Genomic DNA, 23,229 nt, shown 5'->3' with positions numbered 1-23,229 from the left:
GAGCCAGAGGCAAGACGCGTAGCACAGTCCACAGCGAGAGCGAGACGACGAAGACGGAGACGCGGCCGGCTGAAAAGCGGGAAGCGGATCGAGCAGCAGGTGGAGCCGGAGCTGAAAAGCGGCCAGCAAAAGACTTTCTTATATTGAAAAAGAAAGAAGTCTAAACCTGCTCCCGATGATGTCGTTCGTTGATGGTCCTGAAAACTCACCCGGAAGCAAGGGTCTTCCACAAACTAATTTTAGCTCAAGAGCCGCATGGAGAATCTATTACCAAGTGGGCCAGACTGGTAAAATCATGGCATGATAACTTAAGAGTAAAGACAAGTTTAGATTGTTTTCTTTGTTTTACTTTGGCCAACAATAGAAAAAGCACTTTCTGAAAATGTACAAATCACAAACAATCGTCTCGACAAAACACTTCGAAATAGTAGAAAATTCTGTCGAAATAATTGGTGCAGTTTCAAATACTCAACAAAGGACTTTGTTTCAGTGTATCAACAAAGCCATTAAACTTTAAGTCACAGCTTATCTGGGATCGAACAAAAGACAAAATACATAGTAAATAATAAAAAAAACTCTTCTAGGTATCAAATACTTCATGTGTCATGTCCACATATTAAACCTGTGCTAACTCAACAAACCATGCAAAAGGAGGTAGAAACAATTCAAGAGGGTTACACTTTGTGTTTGCTTTTCTCTTTTTTGACAGAGACATTTTGGGGCAATGAGGGTGCTAAATAACCATGTGTCGAAGCAGAAGACGTACAATGTTTTATGTTTTATTTATGTTGAGGGGGAGGAGCCGGGTACCTTTATATCACCGTACAAACCGCTTGCTTACCTAACAGCATTGCTATTGTGACATCCAGTGGACACATTTAGAACAGCAGTTTTTTTTATCAAAACATTTTAGCTAATTTTTATACTTGGCAAACTCGTAACGTGGGCCGGAATAAAGCCTGTTTACGGGTCTGATCTGCCTCGCGGGCGTACGTAATAGCTTCTGCAGCTATTACCTTAAATTCAAGACTTTAATCCGCTACTTATTTTATATTTATATTTAGCGAGTATTCAGACCATTCTACATTGTTTTTAGGAAAAGCGACTTATTTTGTGTTATTGAAACATCTGACGTATATCCTTCAACAAGCAGCAGGCTATGTCCCCCTGCCCCACAGGTGTCAAACTCAAGGACACGGGGGCCAAATAGCCTGTCACTTCATTTAATGTGGCCTGCTACCTCATTTTAATGTGCCCCGTCACATCATTCTAACGTGGCCTGCAATATCATTTTGTGTGGCCCATAACATCATTTTATTGCGGACCGCCACTTCAATTTATGTGGCCAGACACATTTTTTCATGTGGCCTGCGAAAGGCTTAAAAAAAAAAAAAAAACATTTTCTGGCTAAATGTATTTGTTCTTTCAATTTTGACAGAAAAATGTTGTACACTTTACTATTATCTTATGTTCAAAACATTTTTTTTGTTATCAAAAATAAACACTTAAATATCCACGTCATCTTGACTTACGATTTCAAAGCAATCAGTAAAAAAATTATTTTGTGACGAGGCTAATATACGTTTATATTCCTAAATATTCACTGTTACATGCATCCCTCCGAGGGCAGCCATAATTGTGACATGGCCCCAAATAAAAATGAGTTTGACACCTCTGCCCATCTATAAACACTTACCAGCAGTCATGTTTGTGACATTAAAAAAACAACAAAAGGTAGCAACAGAGAAAAGTTAATTAGTATTTTAAAACATATTGTTTTACTTTTAAAGGGGAACATTATCCCCAGACCTATGTAAGCGTCAATATATACCTTGATGTTGCAGAAAAAAGACCATATATTTTTTTAACCGATTTCCGAACTCTAAATGGGTGAATTTTAGCAAATTAAACGCCTTTCTATTATTCGCTCTCGGAGCGATGACGTCACAACATGACGTCACATCGGGAAGCAATCCGCCATTTTCTCACTTTCGTCGGTGTGTGGTCGGAGGGTGTAACAACACGAACAGGGACGGATTCAAGTTGCACCAGTGGCCCAAAGATGCGAAAGTGGCAAGAAATTGGACGAAATTTGTTCAAAATACGAGGGTGTGGGGAAAGCCGACGAAATGGTCAGTCGTTTGTTCCGCACACTTTACCGACGAAAGCTATGCTACGACAGAGATGGCAAGAATGTGTGGATATCCTTCGACACTCAAAGCAGATGCATTTCCAACGATAAAGACCCTAGCTTCCCTGGCCTGCTGACATCAACTCCAAAACTGGACAGATTAGCCTTCAGGAAAAGAGAGCGGATGAGGGTATGTCTACAGAATATATTAATTGATGAAAACTTTATTCATTACTCGCGGTTTTACGTAAATGATTATACATAAACTGTGTTTACCAATAATTTAGCTTAAAAACTTTTTTTTTTTTTCAATCATTCGAGTACATTCGGGTAGTCTTGTGTAATGCAGTATTTTGTGTCTATTTAGGTATGGTTAACCTGAGTGCTGAAATCGTGGAAAAATATGTTTTTAGCGCGCCTGAAATGGGCTGTCTGCACTCTCAAAGTGCATGTTGTTGCCAAACATATTTCATATGCTGTAAACCTAGTTCATAGTTGTTAGTTTCCTTTAATGCCAAACAAACACATACCAATCGTTGGTTAGAAGGCGATCAACGAATTCGTCCTCGCTTTCTCCCGTGTCGCTGGCTGTCGTGTCGTTTTCGTCGGTTTCGCTTGCATACGGTTCAAACCGATATGGCTCAATAGCTTCAGTTTCTTCTTCAATTTCGTTTTCGCTACCTGCCTCCACACTACAATCATCCGTTTCAATACATGCGTAATCTGTTGAATCGCTTAAGCCGCTGAAATCCGAGTCTGGATCCGAGCTAATGTCGCTATACCTTGCTGTTCTATCCGCCATGTTTGTTTGTATTGGCATCACTGTGTGACGTCACAGGAAAATGGACGGGTGCATATAACGATGGTTAAAATCAGGCACTTTGAAGCTTTTTTTAGGGATATTGCGTGATGGGTAAAATTTTGAAAAAAACTTTGAAAAATAAAATAAGCCACTGGGAACTGATTTTTAATGGTTTTAACCCTTCTGAAATTGTGATAATGTTCCCCTTTAATGGTTTGCTCACTTTTTGCCTCCCACAGTGTCAATAGAAAATACATGCGTCATAATCACGCAAATAGACGATGACGGCACTGAGTGCTACCTTCAACTTAAAAAAACATTGTCTTTAAAATATTTTTCTGTTGTCTTGTATTCAGGTCAATACCATCCATCAATCCATTTCAAACCGCTTATCCGGAATCGGGTCGCGGGGACAACATTTACAGCAGAGACCCCCAAGACTTCCCTCTCTAGAGCAAAATTAGCAACTTCCTCCTGGGGAATCCCGAAGCGTTGCCAGACCAGAGAGGAGATGTAATCCCCCTCATCTGGTCCTTGGCCTGCCCGGGGTCTCCTCCCAGTGGGACGTGCAACGAGGACCTCCCTAGGGAGACGCTCGTGAGGCATCCGCACGAGTTGCGCGAACCACCTAAGCTGGCTCCTTTCCAAGCGAAAGAGCAGCGGCTCTACTGCGAGTCTCTCTCGGGTGACTGAACTTCTCACCCTATCTCTAAGGGAGATGCCAGCCAACCTTCTGAAGAAACTAATTTCAGCCGCTTGTATCGACGATCTTATTCTTTCGGTCATCACCCACACTTCATGACCATAGATGAGAGTAGGAATGTAGATAGCTCGGTAGACCGAGAGCTTTGCCTTCTGGCTAAGCTCTCGTTTCGTCACAACAGTGCGGCAGAGAGACTGCAATACTGCCCCAGCTGCTACGATTCTCTGGCTGATTTCCTTCTCCATCTTTCCCTCACTTGTGAACAAGACCCCGAGATACGTAAACTCCTCCACCTGGGACAGAGTCTCATTCTCTACCTGGACTGTACAAACCATCGGTTTCCTGCTGAGAACCATGGCCTCAGATTTGGAGATGCTGATCCTCATTCCAGCCGCTGAACACTCGGCTGCGAACCGATCCAGTGAGAGCTGAAGGTCACGAACCAATGGTACCATCAGGACCACATCATCTGCAAACAGCAGTGACGCAACCTTTAGCCCCCCGAGACGTATACCCTTTATGCCATAGTCACGACTGCCTAGAAATCCTGCCCATGAAAATCACAAACAGGATAGGTGACAGAGCGCAGCCCTGGCAGAGACCAACCCCCACTGGAAACGGATCCGACCTACATCCAAGCTCACGGACACAACCCTCAACCCGTACTCCCTCAGCACCTCCCACAGGATCTCCCGGGTGACCCGGTCATACGCCTTCTCCAAATCCACAAAGCACATGAAGACTGGATAGGCATACTCCCAGGCCTTCTCCACGATTCTCGCAAGAGTAAAGAGCTGGTCAGTTATTCCACGACCAAGACGGAATCCACATTGATCCTCTTGAATCTGAGGTTTGACGATCGGCAATTTAATTTGGGTGGCCAAAACGCCCCAACAAAAACATGTGCTTCACATTAAAAAGCACAAAAATGGTAATAACTTAACTCTCGTTCCATTAGCCCCACCCGCCTACCGTTAAGCCACTTGGAGTTGTACTGGGCCGTGCGCAGAGGTGGCAGGCCGCCCAGGCTGCGGTAGATGGCAGGGTCTCGCCCGGAGAAGTCCATGGCCGTGGCTGCGTAAAGCTCCCCGTTGGACGTGATGAGAGCGGTGGAGTTGTGAAGGGGATTGTAAGGACACCGGGCCATTCCGCTGAACTGATCGTGGATCTCAGTCAGATTTGTCAGCTGGAAAGAAAAGATAATGTATAAACATAAATAATACAAAATAAGTGTAAGTGTCGAGTGAGAAGGAAAGCAAAATAACAAATCCTTGGAAATTATATGTATTCCCTACATATCCCCAAATAATGCATCATCGCAGAATGCTGGCAGGAAAATATAAGACTGCATATAAAAGGGCGACATTACCATGCAAACCTGCGAGCTCTGCTAATGTTTTGTTTTGTGCTGCCAGTATGCAAATGCTGCACGTATTACAATGTTGTTTGGTTTACACATCAAAGATATATAGAAACATAATCACAGGGACTACTTGGAATCAATCAGCCGCATAAATTACACAAATAAAGCAGCTGCCAAATGCAATGATACAGTAAAACATGATAAGGCTCCTTAAAAGGTCTTCTTGGCGTCAGCGTTTCCTGTTTGGTTTGTGATGTTGTGCAGCTGTTTGTCTGGTTAAAAACCCATTTAACCACATCTTTTCTGGATGCGTTTCTATCCAAGGGAGGTGATTTTGAAATGCACAAATATACTTTTCAGCTTGACCGTGACTTGACCCTGACCTACAATGCACAGCGTTGTATCAAAAAGTACGTTCAACAGTTTAATACAACGGCGATTGAAATCATCCTTGAAGTACAAGATATTCGGAATACAATAATTTGAGCTCTTATTGTGGAATGTTAAATAACGGCATTGACAGGGGTTATGGTGAGTTCATGCATTCAGTTAAATAGTGTTCTGAGCATTAATGATGTAAATGATAAAAAGCTTGACATGAAACTTTCAGACTTGTGAGGCCAAACAGCCCTCGGCTATTGGACGCAAGCTAACAGTTAGCATCTTGGAATTGCTTGTAGTTGTCTATAGAGATTTGGCCGAAAAAGTTACGACTAGATTTGGAACATGGGCCCACAATGCAAGCTGCATTGTGGTCCACTGTGGTTTTGTACTGTAACTATATGAGGTGTAGATATTGTAGAGCCAACAAAAGATGGACAGATGCACTTTAACTTTAAGAAAACACTTGAGCTTGGTTTATCAATCTACCGTATTTTCCGCACTATAAGGCGCACCGGATTATAAGGCGCACCTTCAATGAATGGCCTATTTTAAAACTTTGTTCATATATAAGGCGCACCGCATTATAAGGCGCATAGAATAGACGCTACAGTAGAAGCTGGGGTTGCGTTATGCATCCCGTAGTTGCGAGACCTGTTGTGGCTCAATATTGGTCCATATATAAGGCGCACCGGATTATAAGGCGCACTGTCAGCTTTTGAGAAAATTGGAGGTTTTTAGGTGCGCCTAGGTCCGTAGTGCGGAAAATACGGTAATCTAATTGAATGGATAATAGCACGGTAAGTAGTCGTCCTTCGCTACATCGCACTTAAAATATTGTGGCTTCACTACACTGCACTTTTTTAAAAGCATGTTCTGGCCTAAATTAAGTGTCAAAGGCACATTTATTTACACATATACACACACATAACATTCCTCTACTCATTGTTGTATTTGAAAGTGCAATGGTTTGCATCCAGTAGCACAGCCTTTGAAGGAGCATAGGTATGGGCAGCATATGTGAAATTTAATTTGCAGGAAAGGAGTGAGTTTAGGGTTGAATTGTCCATCCTCGTTCTATTCTTTCTAACCATGCTGAACACCCTCTCTGATGACTTGCAAGCGTACTTCTTCTTACTCGTCGTCGCCATGACTGTCTCTTCTTCGTTCTTCAGCTTCGTCTCCTTGTTGTGTGTGCAGTTGTGCACTCTCCAAAAGCCGTAGATGTTATAACGTGACTGGGCCGGCACGCTGTTTATATGAAGGAAAAGCGGACGTGACGACAGGCTGTCCTCACTCAGGTCCGCATGGACCTGGAGGGGGCGTGCCTTGTTCGAGAGAACTTCGGGAGAATGGTTGTCCAGGGATATATTTGGGAGAGGCACTGAAATTCGGGAGACTCCCGGAAATTCCGGTGGGTTGGCAAGTATGGTTAAAGGGCACCTATTAGGCAAAACCAACTGTTCTTACTTACCTGTTCCTGTTTGTGTGTATTTGGCATCAGCAAAAGCACCCAACATTTGAAATCAAACCACAGAGGAATGGTGGAGATATTTATAAAACAAACTTGCCTTCCTTCATACTTCCTTCAAACGAGATGTTTGAAGTTTCCCCAACTGTGGCGTTTTCCTCATTTGTGACAGCAGCGAATATCTCCATATATGGAAGAAATGTACCCGAAGATCTTTGTGCAAGTCCGCCATTGTAGTCTGACGCTGTAGTCAATGAGTTCCTTCTTTTTCCTCTATCCTCTTGTTATTGGGCAGACTGGCTAGTACATGCACATGCATCCTCTCCTGTTGCCATTTTTTAATACAAATTAGCTTATGGGTCCAACTTCTGTCAGTAAACTGCAACATGGCTGACAGGGAGAAGACGCAGTTGAAGTGTAGGTACGTAAATTAGACCGCCCACAAAACGGTCAGAAAGCGGCTTGAAGATGGTCTATGCAACATTTTGACCAAAGAACCACCATTACATGATGGATAAAAGTAAAAAAAAAACATAATATGACCCCTTTAAATGAAGTCTTATATGTATTACAGTGTATTATTCGTCTTTTTTTCTATGAGTGTGTCGTAGCGATCGATAAATATATTCACCAAGCAGGACTTCCGTTTCCAGTGTAAGGGTGAACACTGCCATCAACAACGGCTAATATCAGTGCTGCTGTAGCTTTGCCGCAACAATCGACTTTTGGCAAACGACTTTCTGATGGACTTAATTTTTGGCCCCTGCCTCTTCAATAACACATCACCACATTGGTGAGACTTTGACGTCTGCAAGCGGTGAGGGAAGTCTTGTTTTGGGGTTGTCTGGCGAACTTCCTGTTTTATGTTGAAAGTCTAATCCTCCTCTCTTTCAGGCCACTTGCCCTTCCTCCGGTCTGATGTCTTTCCTGATTGCCTGATTGTGCCCACCTGTGTCACCCTCCCTCATGTGTATATAGCCCTCGTCTCCCCCTGACTTGTTGCCAGAGTGAATCGTCTGATCGTGTACCTCCAGCCGTCTTCCACAGTCTTGTCCAAGTCGCTAAGTATTGCCTTGCTGTATTATTTGATTTCTCTGTACCCTCAGAAGATAACTGATTTTGATTTGCTAACATTTTTGGTCAGTTTTGTTTGAGCTAATTTCATAGTGCTCTGCCTTCTTTTTTCCCTCCTCTTGGAGCGCTTTAGTTTGTAGTGAAGTGAAGTGAATTACATTTATATAGCGCTTTTCTCTAGTGACTCAAAGTGCTTTACATAGTGAAACCCAATATCTAAGTTACATTTAAACCAGTGTGGGTGGCACTGGGAGCAGGTGGGTAAAGTGTCTTGCCCAAGGACACAACGGCAATAACTAGGATGGGGGAAGCGGGGATTGAACCTGGAACCCTCAAGTTACTGGCACAGCCACTCTACCAACCGAGCTATATTGTAGTTTTCTTAGCTCTTTATAGTGAAGTTTCTGTTTATAGCTTTTTTTCTATTCCTCTTCGTGAGCGATTTTCGTTTTGTGTAGCTAATCATAGATTGTTGTTTTTTGTTATTAGATCAGTGTATATTTTGCTATCGCCATTTTTCCTCCCTTGGGAGTGATTTTCTGTTTGTTTTGCGCCCCCTGCTACGTTTCTTTTGATGGTTACTCTCGTGTATCAAGTCTAGAGTTTATAGCCATTTGTTTGTTCACTCTGTCTGAAAAGAGTTCTTAGAAAACTGCAGAATAAAAGCCTGCGCCAATCGTTCCCCGTCTGCAACTGAGTCCTCATTCTTGACAAGACCTAACAGACGTGAGCAATGTCAAAAGACGAAACGCGAGATGGTCCAGGACTCAACGTGATGCTAACAAGCTATCAGCTCTCAGCAGCTGTCTGGGCAATGCAAAGTGGAGATGATTTATGTTAATTCAAGAAATATTTTCACCTTCGAGTTCATCAATTCCACTTGACACTAGTGAGCATTTGGCTGAGCGGTGTGGAATTTCAACGCAGGACACTGCTAACAACATAGCTAATAGTTGTAATGGCGACTGTCAAAAAGAAAAAAAGTTTTAGCAGAACAACTTATGCCTGCGGTTTCTGCCCATGGAAACCCAGTTCTAACAGAGGAATTACTCGGAATGTTACGTTGTAGTGGCCGGGTGACACATGGAGGGACCCTCCGGGCTACTGGTGAGTACTGTAAACTCAGTGCCTCAGACGTGAAGTCTCTGCAGAGAGTGGTGAGGACGGCGGAAAAGATCATCAGGACTCATCTTCTTCCTATCCGGGAAATCGCAAAAAGCCGCTGCCTGACCAGGGCTCAGAAAATCTGTATAGACTCCTTCCACCCGACACCAAGGACGCTTTTCACTGCTGGACTCTAGAAAGAGGTTCCGTAGCAGAACCTCTAGGTTCTGTAACAGCTTCTTCCCTCAGGCCATCAGACTCTTGAACACATCAAAATAATCCCCTCAATTTCCCCCAAAAACAGATTAACTCGCTGGAATATAAAGACAATATAACATACATCCATAAAGGTGGATGCATATGCAAAAGTGCAATATATTTATTTGTACAGTAATCTATTTATTTATATCTGCACCTTATTGCTCTTTTATCCTGCACTACAACGAGCTAATGCAACAAAATGTTGTTCTTATCTGTACAGTAAAGTTAACATTTGAATGACAATAAAATAAAGTCTAAATCTAAGTAATCTAAAGTAAAACACACTCATGGTTACTATGTTGGCTGAAATGAGTGTAAATGTGTCTATATGGGTTTTAATTCACATTTAGATGGCTCTAATGTATATCTATATCTAATGTAAAATGCTCTCTCTATGAAAATATAATTTTTTTTAATAATATTACTACTTCGCGGAAATTCGCTTATCAGGCCTGGAAACAATTGGCCGCGATAAACGAGGGAAGACTGTACTGGTATGGGATCGATACGAGCGATTCTTTTATTGCAGTTTCTTGACTCTATGCAGCCAATTACTTGACTTTACTCAGAGTTCATGCAAGTCTAGTTCGTCCAAAAAGCACACCGCTCTCTCCCAAAGTCCCATATCCTGTACCGTAGTAAGGTTCCGCAAATGTGGCACAGGTTTTAGTATAACTTTCCTCCTTGACCCATTCAAAGTTCAATCTCCTCTCCGCCCTCACACATTTTTTGTTAACGCTATACCGAGGCAGCCAGCATGGCAGGACAAACAGCATTCAGCAGGCGGGGAATTGGCAAGTTCTTAATTTACTTTACGAGCCCGATTGGAGGGAGTTTCGTTTCGCCGCGGCCACCTCTGCCTCACCCAAACCACAACAAAACAGCACGTACCGTCTGCTCGGCTGACCCTGAGATGAAAGCTCGGTACTGATGGGATTGCAAGAGCCAGTTCTGGTCATTCATAGGAAACGCGATGACAGATCAGCTAGCTGTGCTCCATCCAGCCAAAAAGTGAAAATACATGTCACCAGCAGCTGGGTCTTGAAGTGCCCATAATCAAGGCTTTTTGAAGTCATGGAAGACTGCTGTGCAAAAATTTAGTTTTAACAGATTTGTTTATTCAACAGAGTCAATGTCCAAACACGTTCATTCTTAGAAAAAAAAAAGAGGATTTACTAGGTTGAGCTTCTGCTACCGGTACTTGTGTTTATGACCATCAAACAGAAAAACAATATATCCTCCACCTCACTCTTCTTCTCCACTTTTGAGAGAAGAGACTGCAAATGGTTGATTTTTTTCCTGACATATTCAAACGACTGCTCTGAGTTTTCTGTTTCTGGCATATTTTCAGGTTCTGTGCTTTTATTTTGTAAGTCTTATGTCTATTTATGTTATGTTTCCTGTTTGGACTGTATAGCCTTTACACTGGTTAGAGGGAGATGGTGAGCGCACCTGTCTACGATTAGTCATTAGTGGGGGTTTGACAACACAAGATCGCGTGACAATAAAACGTGACAATATTTCTCACTATGAGAAAAGCTGTCTTACAGGCAGAACGCAGTCGTGTGTGTTTTTTCCTTATTTTATTTATTGTCAAGAGTATATTTGTCTGGCCGTGAGAGAGGGATTGGAATCACACATTAAGCGCCTGATCTAAACATCCATCCATCCATTTTTTACCGCTTGTCCCTTACGGGTCGCGGGGGGTAAATAAAGTGCAAGTGCTAAATAGCATGTGCAAACTATAAAAGTGTGTGTGCTATTAGTCAGCGCGTGAATTAGCGTATTTTTCGGAGTATAAGTCGCACCGGAGTATAAGTCGCACCTGCCGAAAATGCATAATAAAAAAAGGAAAAAAACATATATAAGTCGCACTGGAGCCCGGCCAAACTATGAAAAAAACTGCGACTTACAGTCCGGAAAATACGGTACTACTAAAAACAATTGATAACAATTTCAATAGTTGTGCAGACGTCCCTATTTAAACAAGATTTTTGAATGTATATCTGATGTCACCATGGAGACACTCATTTCCTTCCACATTCATGACATCACATAATTCAACATGCAGTGTTTTGTCATGTTGTGACATGTTTTTTTTTTGTGGCTATATTAAAGCGCAATCTGACTTGTCCAGGCTGTGCTCTGCCTTCCGCCCTAGTCTAGCTGAGATAGACTCTCGCCCGCCCCCCCTCAACCTTTAAAAGGACAAGCGGTAGAAAATAGATGGATGGATCAAATGCAATCTGGACAACAGAACCTATTTCTAGCACGCTAAAGGTGTGCGTTGGGAGCAGCATATTGGGAGGCATATTGCAAGAAGTTTTTTCATAAAGGATATATATTATAACAATACATTTCCTATATGAAAAAAACAACTTCATTAGAAAAAAAATAATGCTAGCAGACATTAGTTAAAATCAAGTATTTTTTAATCAGCCCTTTTAGTCATCTAGCAAATATAATATCATAAAATGAAATTGCTGAATAGACGATATGTCTAATATTTTTATTTCTGATAGTTCAACTTTGTCAGACTGAATATTCTGTCTTAATTGTCTTTCCAGCGTGATCACCTCTTTTCTTAGATCCATTTGTGTCAGTTTGCACAAAACTTTTCCGACGTGCTAAATAGACGCAAAACAGCACACGCAGAACAGTTTTAGTCTTGATAAATCAAGTTACGATTTTGCAATGATTATATTAGTATCTTAGTATTGTGGGTGTTCTCATAAATAGCTAAATTCTGCCAATACATGAAGGCAGACACGCAAAATGGATTGCTCTCTTTCTTTTGCTTATTTAAGAGACACAATGCTCTGCGTGCAAGCTTAGTAGATCAACTTTGTGTGCGTTAACAAATTTGCACGTTTTATTTATTTGTATTTATTTGCCATTTTGTTTTTATTGACGTCCAGCATCAGACATTCTCAACCATTACATCATATTTGCATACATAATACATCTATTGTCTGCCCTAAATGTGAAAATATTTTTGTTTTGTTTTGTAGCCAAACGATGCCACCCAAATGTGCACGTTTTAATACAAGCAAACCTGTAGTATGGCAGCTTTGCGCTTTACAAACCGGAATCTAGCAAACAGAGCTAGCTTTTATGATATTGGCACCGTGTTGTCTAACTTGTGTACGGGAAAGGGATGTTTGTTTGTAAACTGACACTGATTCATACACGGAGTTACTAACAAATGAATAACATATTTGAATTGGATTGAATTGAAAGTGCACTTGCATTGTTTTGTGATTCAGGCAGATTAAAAAATGTTTCCTTGTCCAGTCATACAACTTGCAGGGGTACTGTCATTAATTTTGGGTGTGGAGTAAAAAAAAAACTCCACCGGAATGAATACCTTATAAACCTTCAACATCTTCCTTATTGAGAAATGGAGACAGGTTTACTAACAAGACAAGGACCGATGCTTATTGGGAGTAATTATCATAAGGCAAGGTAAGTTCTTCAATCAAAACACTTAATAGGAATCGTATTATATTTAGTCGACAACCCCTGACTGCTCTGCATGTCGAGCGGTATCATTAGCAATTGATCAGTGAGGAGTGCAACACAGCTGCCTGAGGAATTAAACATGCACCGTCAAAACTTTATCTTGGAAACATGAAACGTGATTACTTTCTTCCTGTCAAATCTCCTAAACGGGAGGGGAGGGAATCTACTGTCGTGTCACAGTGGGACCTCCCAAATCCAAACTGTCACATCATAAAACCTTTATTATCTATACAGGCAATGTTTAAAGTGACATGTAAACACGTGTCTAAAAACACTTTTTAAAACTTTATATCTGGCAAGGACACATATTTGGCAACTAAATTAGACACACAATGGATTCTGCATGCCTGACTATGAAACATTTCCAAGAAAAGGACAAAATAAGAGTGCCAGAAAATTGTATTCATACACAAATTATGATTCTTATTTATTAAGATTCTGAATTTTGCTCGACCTCCGATGCTTATTCAGTCAGCTCAGCATAGCTGTCATGAGCTATTTGTGTATGTTTAGCCTTTTTACAGCATTTTCTAGTTACGCTAGGTCAGTGTGAATCCAAAGAAAGCAATGTGTGGTTTGAAACGTTTAGGAAGTATCTACGTTGTCGGCAATGCCCTTGCTCCCTTTCCACTGAACACCAATATGAATAAGGGGAAGAGGATTTTATTTCTTATACCTAATCAATATAGCGATCTGGCTGTTAAAGTTAAGGATGTTTTTGATTTCAAACTGTGAGTGCACCACAGGGCTAGTGACAGTGTGTCTGGGTGTCAGCAGGGTGACTGCAAATGACCCCTTAACCCCCTTAGGTATGTCTGATGTTCAGTACTGAACAGTGCTTCATATTGTGTTTAAGTGTATGAACCTAAACAGAAATATGGAGTTATTCATGTTTACATTGTTTCTTATGGAGGCATTTGAAAATTGAACTCATTAGAAAGGAGATTAAAGACAACGCATCCCAGCTACAACTTGGTTATATTAACACCGATACGAATGTATATACGACGGATACTGCCCTCCAAAATAGTCTCTCTTTTTGATGAAATAACATTAGGGGAATTACTACGGCGTGTAAATGGGATAAAACAAACAACATGTTAACTTGACCCACTTCCTCGGAAACTTATCAAGGAGCTTTTTGAATTATTAGGTTGATCAGTGCTAAATATTATAAACTCATCACTTTCCTCTGTCACTGTTCCCCTGGCATTCAAAAAAGCGGTTATTCATCCACTGCTCAAAATACCAAACCACGAGCCTGACCTCATGGTAAACTACCGGCCAACCTTCCGTTTATTTCGAAAATCCTCGAAAAATTGTTGGACAGCAGCAAAATGAACACTTAGCGTCTAACAATCTCTGTAAACCCTGTCAATCCGGTTTCAGGGCAAATCACTCTACGGAGACAGCCCTCACAAAAATGACTAATGATCTATTGCTAACGATGGATTCTGATGCGTCATCTATGTTGCTGCTTCTTGATCTTAGCGCTGCTTTCGATACCGTCGATCATAATATTTTATTAGAGCGTATCAAAACACGTATTGGTATGTCAGACTTAGCCTTGTCTTGGTTTAACTCTTATCTTACTGACAGGATGCAGTGCGTCTCCCATAACAATGTGACATCGGACTATGTATAGGTAAAGTGCGTAGTTTCCCAGGGTTCGGTTCTTGTTCCTGCACTCTTCAGTATTTACATGCTGCCGCTAGGCAACATCATACGCAAATACGGTGTTAGCTTTCACTGTTATGCTGATGACACCCAACTCTACATGCCCCTAAAGCTGACCAACACGCCGGGCAATGGATGTTCGCTAACTTTTTGCAACTCAACGCCAAGAAAACGGAAATGCTGATTATCGGTCCTGCTAGACACCGACATCTATTTAATAATACCACCTTAACATTTGACAACCAAACAATTACACAAGGCGACTCGGTAAAGAATCTGGGTATTATCTTCGAACCAACTCTCTCGTTTGAGTCACACATTAAAAGTGTTACTAAAACGACCTTCTTTCATCTCCGTAATATCGCTCAAATTTGTTCCATTTTGTCCACTAGCGACGCTGAGATCATTATTCATGCGTTCGTTACGTCTCGTCTCGATTACTGTAACGTATTATTTTCGGGTCTCCCTATGTCTAGCATTAAAAGATTAGTTGGTACAAAATGCGGCTGCTAGACTTTTGACAAGAACAAGAAAGTTTGATCATATTACACCTATACTGGCTCAGCTGCACTGGCTTCCTGTGCAGTTAAGATGTGACTTTAAGATTTTACTACTTACGTATAAAATACTACACGGTCTAGCTCCAACCTATCTTGCTGATTGTATTGTACCATATGTCCCGGCAAGAAATCTGCGTTCAAAGAACTCTGGCTTATTAGTTATTCCCAGAGCCCAAAAAAAGTCTGTGGGCTATAGAGCGTTTTCTATTAGGGCTCCAGTACTATGGAATGCCCTCCCGGTAACAGTTAGAGATGCTACCTCAGTAGAAGCATTTAAGTCCCATCTTAAAACTAATTTGTATACTCTAGCCTTCATTTTGACCCCCTTTTTAGACCAGTTGATCTGCCGTTTCTTTTCTTTTCTCCCCTGACCCCCTCTCCCTTGTGGAGGGTGGGGGGCACAGGTCCGTTGGCCATGGATGAAGTGCTGGCTGTTCAGAGTCGGGACCCGGTCGGGGGGGGTCCTCTCCAAGGTTTCTCATAATCATTCACATTGACATCTCACTGGGTTGTGAGTTTTTCCTTGCCCTTATGTGGGCTCTGAACCGAGGATGTCATTGTAGCTTGTGCAGCCCTTTGAGACACTTTTAGGGCTATATAAATAAACATTGATTGATTGATTGATTGACATTTTCTTCAATATACAAACGTTCCCATTTAAGAATCCCGTTCAAGAACCAATTAAGTTTGTAAATCCAGGTTCCACTGTTTAAAAGAAAACTGTCAAAATAGTATCTTCTTAAAATTATGTTTTAGTTTTTTCTTTAATAAAAAATAATAAAAAATGTAATTCAGATTTTTCAATGACATTTTATGGGTTATACTTCGTACTGTTGCTCATACCGTTCGGTTGGTGCAGATGGGAGTAAAGGCATTGGTCCCACATGTAAAAAGCCTGTTCCCATTCACCAGAAGCACCCTAATGTAGTTCTGGCACTCCTCCTGTAGAAAAAAAGAAGAAAAAAAACACAGTTAACACGCTGAACGCTGCACCATTATCTAGCTATTGACAAGCAGCTTCATTGGGCACTTGGACAAAATGACACTTTGTGCTGATAAACACCTGCAACAGTGGGAGGGTTACTCTGAAACGTGGCAGAGCTTGACACAAGTGCCATCAGATCTATTAACTCTCAGGTCAACAGGAAGCACAGTTCAGGCAGGACCTGAGTCAGGCAGATAACCGATCAGATGCAGTGAAGATAGGAGAGAACCACTCAGGATTAGTTTAGAGAATAGCCTTGACTGGTCCGATAGAGAAATGAAAAAGTAGCTTCGCATACTTCACTTAATCTTGTTTCTCCGCAGCTTGCTGCTCCCTACATGACTCAATTCACATTGCGCTCAACTATAGTTAAGTACACACTCTACCACTCTATTCTGGACTCACTCTTCCGCTCAGACTTTGGTGTTGGCTCGCAGCAAAGCCACTTAGCGAGAGCCTCGCGAAAAATAAAGCCGGGCTGACAGAGTGATTGATTTATTGAATGATTGATTGCCGGTGTGAACCTTGCCTGTCAGGCTCTCAGTGAAGTTTTGCTGGAGATCTCCATCAACAAGCTCACGACAAATGGAACAGCGTTTGTGTCAAGAGTGCGCCAATAGTTTTTAGCCCCCAGACAGGGCAATAAACTATTGTAGCAAGTTCAAACAGTAAAGCTCACGGTCAAAACGGACCATTGTCTAACAGCGATCAAACCACATCGTCTATCAGACTTCATTCCTTACAATCAAGACGGAAGTTGCAAAACCAGTCATTTCCCAACGGCAAGTACAACAAATATATTTGTACACTCTAATACGTGCACCCATACCGTTATCAAACCCGAGTGTTGCCAGATACTGAATGACAAATTCTGATATATATATATATATATATATATATATATACACACAAGACCCAAAACCAGTGAAGTTGGCACGTTGCAGCTGAGGTAGGCTCCGGCACCACCGCGACCTCGGAAAGGGACAAGCGGTAGAAAATGGATGGATGGATGTATATACAAAACCCAAAACCAGCTAAGTTGGCACATTGTGTAAATTGTAAATAAAAACAGAATACATTGATTTGCAAATCCTTTTCCACTTATATTCAATTGAATAGACTGCAAAAACCAGATACTTAATGTTCGAATTGGTAAACTTCATTATTTTTTGCAAATATTATTAGCTCATTTGGAATTTGATGACTGCAACATGTTTCAAAAAAGCTGGCACAGGCTAATTGGGAACAGGTGGGTGCCATGATTGGGTATAAAAGCAGCTTCCATGAAATGCTCAGTTATTCACAAACAAGGTTGGGACGAGGGTCACCACTTTGTGAACAAATGCGTGAGCAAATTGTCCAACAGTTTAAGAACAACATTTCTCAACGAGCTATTGCAAGGAATTTAGGGATTTCACCATCTACGGTCCGTAATATCATCAAAGGGTTCAGAGAATCTGGAAAAAAAAATCACTGCACGTAAGCAGCAAGGCCGTGACCTTCGATCCCTCAGGTGGCACTGCATCAAAAACCGACATCAGTGTGTAAAGGATATCACCACATGGGGTCAGGAAAACTTCCGAAAACCACTGTCGGTAACTACAGTTTGTCGCTACATCTGTAAGTGCAAGTTAAAACTCTACTATGCAAAGCCAAGGCCATTTATCAGAGGTGGGACCAAGTCATTGTTTTGCAAGTCATAAGTCTCAAGTCTTTACCCTCAAGTCCCGAGTCAAGTCCCGAGTCAAGACAGACAAGTCCCGAGTCAAGTCCAAAGTCAAGACTGGAAAGTCTCAAGTCAAGTCCCAAGTCCTGCATTTTGAGTTTTGAGTCCTTTCAAGTCCTTTTAACCACAGACTAATATATTTACACAGATTGCGTATGCTTTTAAAACGCTGTATTTATTTATTAAAACAAGTGCATTTGAAATTGCGGAAAAAAAATAGTGCTGACATTGCACTTCATAATAGCCAGTCATTTTAAACATTTAACTCATTACTTTACAGAATAAACACATTTGAAAAAACAAGTGCAACTATACTTATTTGCACAAAAGTGTTAACATTGTATTTCCATGGCATATTGCATTGTAACTACTTCCACAGCAGTTTCTATCCTGTTCTTACCTTATCTCATTGATCTCATCTCATACTGTATGTGTGTTGATGTGTGCGTACACATGAAAACCATAACAAATACATGAACATAACAATGAACAGAGTTGTACTTTTTAGATGTCAGGGCCTTATGCAATTAGTACACATATTCTAAAAAAATAATATACATTTTAACTGACCTTTATTTGACTGTCTTTTTGTAGGTGGCTAAAATACGCAGTGCTACTGACCGCCATCTAACGTTACGGTACTGTGTGTGATACATTGACTAACGTAATGTTACTGTGTGTGATACATTGACTAACGTAACGTTATGTATAGGTACCTCATGCAACCCTGCTTAAAAAAAATCACTTGACAAAAAGTATGAATAAGGTAGCGAACTGCAGTGGACGCAACAGATTGCCGTGTTTGCAATGACGTTATAACCATAGACATCTTATAAGTAGACGCAGCATTGGCTGCTGTGACGCGAGAAATTCGGTCGCCATCTTGAAGTGGTGATGAGGAGCCGGCGAGCAGCCTAAGCTGACAGTTGACAGGTAGAAAACAAAGATGGGCTGGTGTTCAGCGTTTTCCTGCTCAAATGAGCGGACTGTTGAAAATAGGAATCGGGGGATTACTTTTCACAAGTAATATTTAACATTAACATACTATTGGTTGTATTTTGTGAAAATAATATTACCACAGAGTTGAGAAGGAGCAAAGATCTTCAATATTTGTATGTGAAAATCACAAATAAATCTTCTGGGGGAGGATGACCCCCCTACAGGGGTTTGGTTTACAAACTTTCAGCCCCACCTAAAACAAAATTCACCAGCCACCACTGATTATGATGTGTTCTCATTTTAGGCAAAGTATAAGACAATACTTTCTTAACAGTATAATTGTAACCAGGAATACGTTTTCAAGTAACAATATTCAAATACTAACATTGTTGGGTAAGACAGAATGTGGTTTTATTTGGAATCCAGTGAAACAGATTGGTGGTTTTAGCTGATGTAAAGACTTTCAGGTGTTTATATATGTTTATATTTAAGTATTTGGCAGACGCTTTTATCCAAAGCTACATACATCAAAAATACATATAAAACAATCACTGTAAACATGATAAGAAAGAGAAGATAAAGAGAAGAATGTAATACAAAATATCAATACAAAGTGTCAAGACAGAATAAACTCTCTGCTGCTGCAGCAACAGAGATACAGTCTATAGGTCCCTAAGATATATAGATATCTAAAGTATTCATTCAGTGTTTATGTCGGATATACGCACGTATCTATAACCTAATCATATTGTTTCTTGAATTTAGAAATAGCTGACCGTTTTTTTCCCCCTTCTCTGGGATTATATTCCCAGTTTTGATCTCGGACGTCTGGTCACTTATAGCATATAAGAATATTCTATTACTGTTAAGCAAACTATGAATAATAAAACACGCCAAAACATGTGTCCTTTATCATAGCTACACGTATGACAAAAAAGCGAGTGAAAATCAGTGGTATTCAGTGAGGTAAAATGAATTAAATGCGCTGACAGTTCATTGCTCCTGCCAAATGAATTGCACTGATCACCACTCCAAGATGGCGGCCCCGCGTCTCGTCAGCGCCAGTAGGCAGTAGCGCTCCATGCTAAGTCTACTTATAAGATGTCTATGGTTATAACGTTAGCAGTGAGTTTACAGCCTCCCTGATTTAACTACACAGCAAATAAAAGTTACGTTACTTAGCCAATAAACGTTAAAGTTGTTGCGTCTCCATCCGTAATCTTCGAACCGCATGTTTTTCATACTTCAATTCGTTTTTTGTTGACCAACTCGTAGTTTTTATACCCGAACGAAACCATCTTTGGCATATATTTTCCTCACTGCCGCGTTGTTTGACAGCTCTTCTTCGTTGGTTGTCCTGCAATTTGATTGGATGAATGCTGTGGGACGAAAACAACGTGGATGTAATTTGATTGGATGTTGTACTGACAGGCAGCACACACGCTGACAGACACACACGTACACAATGAAAGATACGGAGCGCTCCTGAATAACTTTTTAATCTTTGGGTTTTGGGTAAAGTAGCAAGTCTTGTCAAGTCAAAAGTCACAAGTCATTGATGTTAAAGTCTAAGTCGAGTTGCAAGTCTTTTTACATTTTGTCAAGTCAAGTCTAAAGTCATTAAATTCATGACTCGAGTCTGACTCGAGTCCAAGTCATGTGACTCGAGTCCACACCTCTGCCATTTATAAACAACACCCAGAAACTCTGTCGGCTTCGCTGGGCCCGAGCTCATCTAAGATGGACAGATGCAAAGTGGAAAAGTGGTCTGTGGTCTGATGAGTCCACATTTCAAAATGTTTTTGGAAACTGTGAACGTCGTGTCTTCCGGACCAAAGAGGAAAAGAACCATTCGGATTGTTAGGAAAATTTCAGCAAACCACGGTCAGTAACTAGTTTGTTGCTACATCTGTAAGTGTAAGTTAAAACTCTACTATGCAAAGCCAAAGCCAATTATCTACAACACCCAGTAACACGGCCGGCTTTGTTGGGCCCGAGCTCATCTAAGATGGACTGATGCAAAGTATAAAAGTGTTCTGGGGTCTGACAAGTCCACATTTCAAATTGTTTTTGGAAATTGTGGACGTCGTGTCCTCCGGACCAAAGAGGAAAAGAACCATCCGGATTGTTATAGGCGCAAAGTGTAAAAGCCAGCATCTGTGATGGTACGGGGGTGTATTAGTGCCCAAGACATGGGTAACTTACACATCTGTGAAGGCGCCATTAATGCTGAAAGGTACATACAGGTTTTGGAGCAACATATGTTGCCATCCAAGCAACGTTACCATGGACACCCCTGCTTATTTCAGTAAGACAATGCCAACCCACGTGTTACATCAACGTGGCTTCATAGTAAAAGAGTGCGGGTACTAGACTGGCCTGCCTGTAGTCCAGACCTGTATCTCATTGAAAATGTGTGGCGCATTATGAAGCCTAAAATACCACAACGGAGACCCCCGGACTGTTGAACAACTTACGCTGTACATCAAGCAAGAATGGGAAGGAATTCCACCTGAAAAGCTTCAAAAATTGGTCTCTTCAGTTCCCAAACGTTTACTGAGTTTCGTTAAAAGAAAAGGCCATGTAACAGTGGTAAAAATGCCCATGTGACAACTTTTTTGCAATGTGTTGCTGCCTTTAAGTTGCAAGTTAATGATTATTTGCAAAAAAAAAAAACATTTCTCAGTTGGAACATTAAATATCTTGTCTTTGCAGTCTATTCAATTGAATATAAGTTGAAAAGGATTTGCAAATCATTGTATTCTGTTTTTAAATAAATGATAAATGGGTTGTAATTGTATAGCGCTTTTCTACCTTCAAGGTACTCAAAGCGCTTTGACACTACTTCCACATTTACCCATTCACACACACATTCACACACTGATGGAGGGAGCTGCCATGCAAGGCGCTAACCAGCACCCATCAGGAGCAAGGGTGAAGTGTCTTGCTCAGGACACAACGGACATGACGAGGTTGGTACTAGGTGGGGATTGAACCAGGGACCCTCGGGTCGCGCACGGCCATTCTTCCACTGCGCCACGCCGTCCCATTATTTACGAATTACACAATGTGCCAACTTCACTGGTTAGAATATACTCACCACTAATGAAAAATAATATCAAATGTTTGGAGAACATAAGGTTTTATTAAACTCTTGAAGTTCCACTTTCGCTTGTGTGTTCATAGACTGCTGAAAAACAGTTGTACATCTCGCTGTAGGAAGCAACATCAGTAAATTATAAATAAATGTGAAAAAATTGTGGGCTGTTACATGTTCAACACTATATTATACTTATATCGTTACATATTTGTAAATCATTACCCTACACACCTACGTTGAATGAGATGTGCTTTCTATGGAAAAGGCTGCTTATTTTCTGAGAATATAATCATTTTAAAAAATCAGCAAATTTACATGGTCACAAATACTGAATCCGGAATTTGCTGCGATCCACTTTATAGCTTTTAAGAATAAACTAACAGCACCATTGGGAGAAGCTACCACTGACAGAACAGCGCGCCCCCACCTGGCTGTGACGAGGCACGTGACACATTGTGCAACAGCAGGCAGCGTGCAGGTTGTATCCATGAAGGGGTCATATTTATCTACAATATGAGATTTTTTAAAATTATTAATCGTACAGAGGGTGGAATTATCGTACAAATATGACAAATATATATCTGGCAACACTGTCAAACCCCAAAGTTTGACCCTATAAATTGCATTGACTTGAAATTAAATCTTGAAACCACAACATTTATTACACTTATGGCAAGCCCAGGATTGGTTAAAAACATGGCCTAAGCAAAACAGTATTATATATTTTAAAAAAAGTCACCCCATGTTCTGGATTGTCTTATTAACGGATGTTTAAGGTTGTACGTTCATTCTTGGGAGTTAGTTTTGTCTATGGATCTGTGTGCGCATATCTGAAGCATCCCATTATACTTTTATAATTGTGTACAGACGCGTGGGATGTGATGTATGCAACACCAATAAATAAAAAATAATAAATAAATAACGGCATATTTAAATGCTTCCCCATCTTCATTGCTCTGTTTATGGAAACGCCCTGACTATTGTCCACATCTGTATCGTAATATGATACAGAAAACAAAACAGAAGCAGCAATAATGACCTGTCAACTCAATTTACCTCTTTTTCCTGCAGTTTCTATGAATCAAACATACAAGAGAGGATCGCATTACAGGGAAGAAAATCACTTTTAGATTTACTCTTATCTTTATAATAGCTTAACGCTTGGTTTATATGTATAATAAACACTCGAAAGGCTTGTCAGTGACACAGGAAGGAAGCTCTTTAATGCTATTCTTAGTGTAAATCACCGTTTATTCTCACAGAGGAAAGGAAAACAATCTGACTCTCAAGGACTGAGGTAGGTTTGGTCTGTAATTCAGGGAACAGAAATGTCGGTGAACCAGAGTTTATTTCAAGTTAAACACAGGTTTACACAAGCTCACAAGCATCAAAGCTGCTTAAATCACCTTACATCTAAGTTTTCTTTTTTA

The 23,229-nt window shown here is 40.8% G+C and overlaps 1 protein-coding gene across 4 annotated transcripts in view; it reads right to left on the bottom strand.

The window, feature by feature from the left end:
* The window catches only part of sema5a (sema domain, seven thrombospondin repeats (type 1 and type 1-like), transmembrane domain (TM) and short cytoplasmic domain, (semaphorin) 5A), a 393,767-nt gene that overhangs the window by 165,213 nt on the left and 205,325 nt on the right, over nt 1-23,229 (bottom strand). For all 4 annotated transcript variants that reach the window (XR_012050550.1, XR_012050549.1, XM_061965607.2 and 1 more), the window contains exons 6-7: nt 15,893-15,991; nt 4,609-4,822 (exon numbers count right to left, since the gene is read on the bottom strand). Coding sequence is in view for 2 of the 4 variants with exons in the window: in XM_061965607.2 (XP_061821591.1) it covers nt 4,609-4,822; nt 15,893-15,991 (313 nt within the window). In the remaining 2 variants the exon portion in view is untranslated. The remainder of the gene's footprint in view (nt 1-4,608; nt 4,823-15,892; nt 15,992-23,229) is intronic.

The sequence above is a fragment of the Nerophis lumbriciformis genome, linkage group LG07 (assembly GCF_033978685.3).
Source record: "Nerophis lumbriciformis linkage group LG07, RoL_Nlum_v2.1, whole genome shotgun sequence".
NCBI lineage: Eukaryota > Metazoa > Chordata > Actinopteri > Syngnathiformes > Syngnathidae > Nerophis > Nerophis lumbriciformis.
Note: the sequence above shows the minus strand (reverse complement) of the source record. Positions and strands in the feature narration are given on the sequence as shown.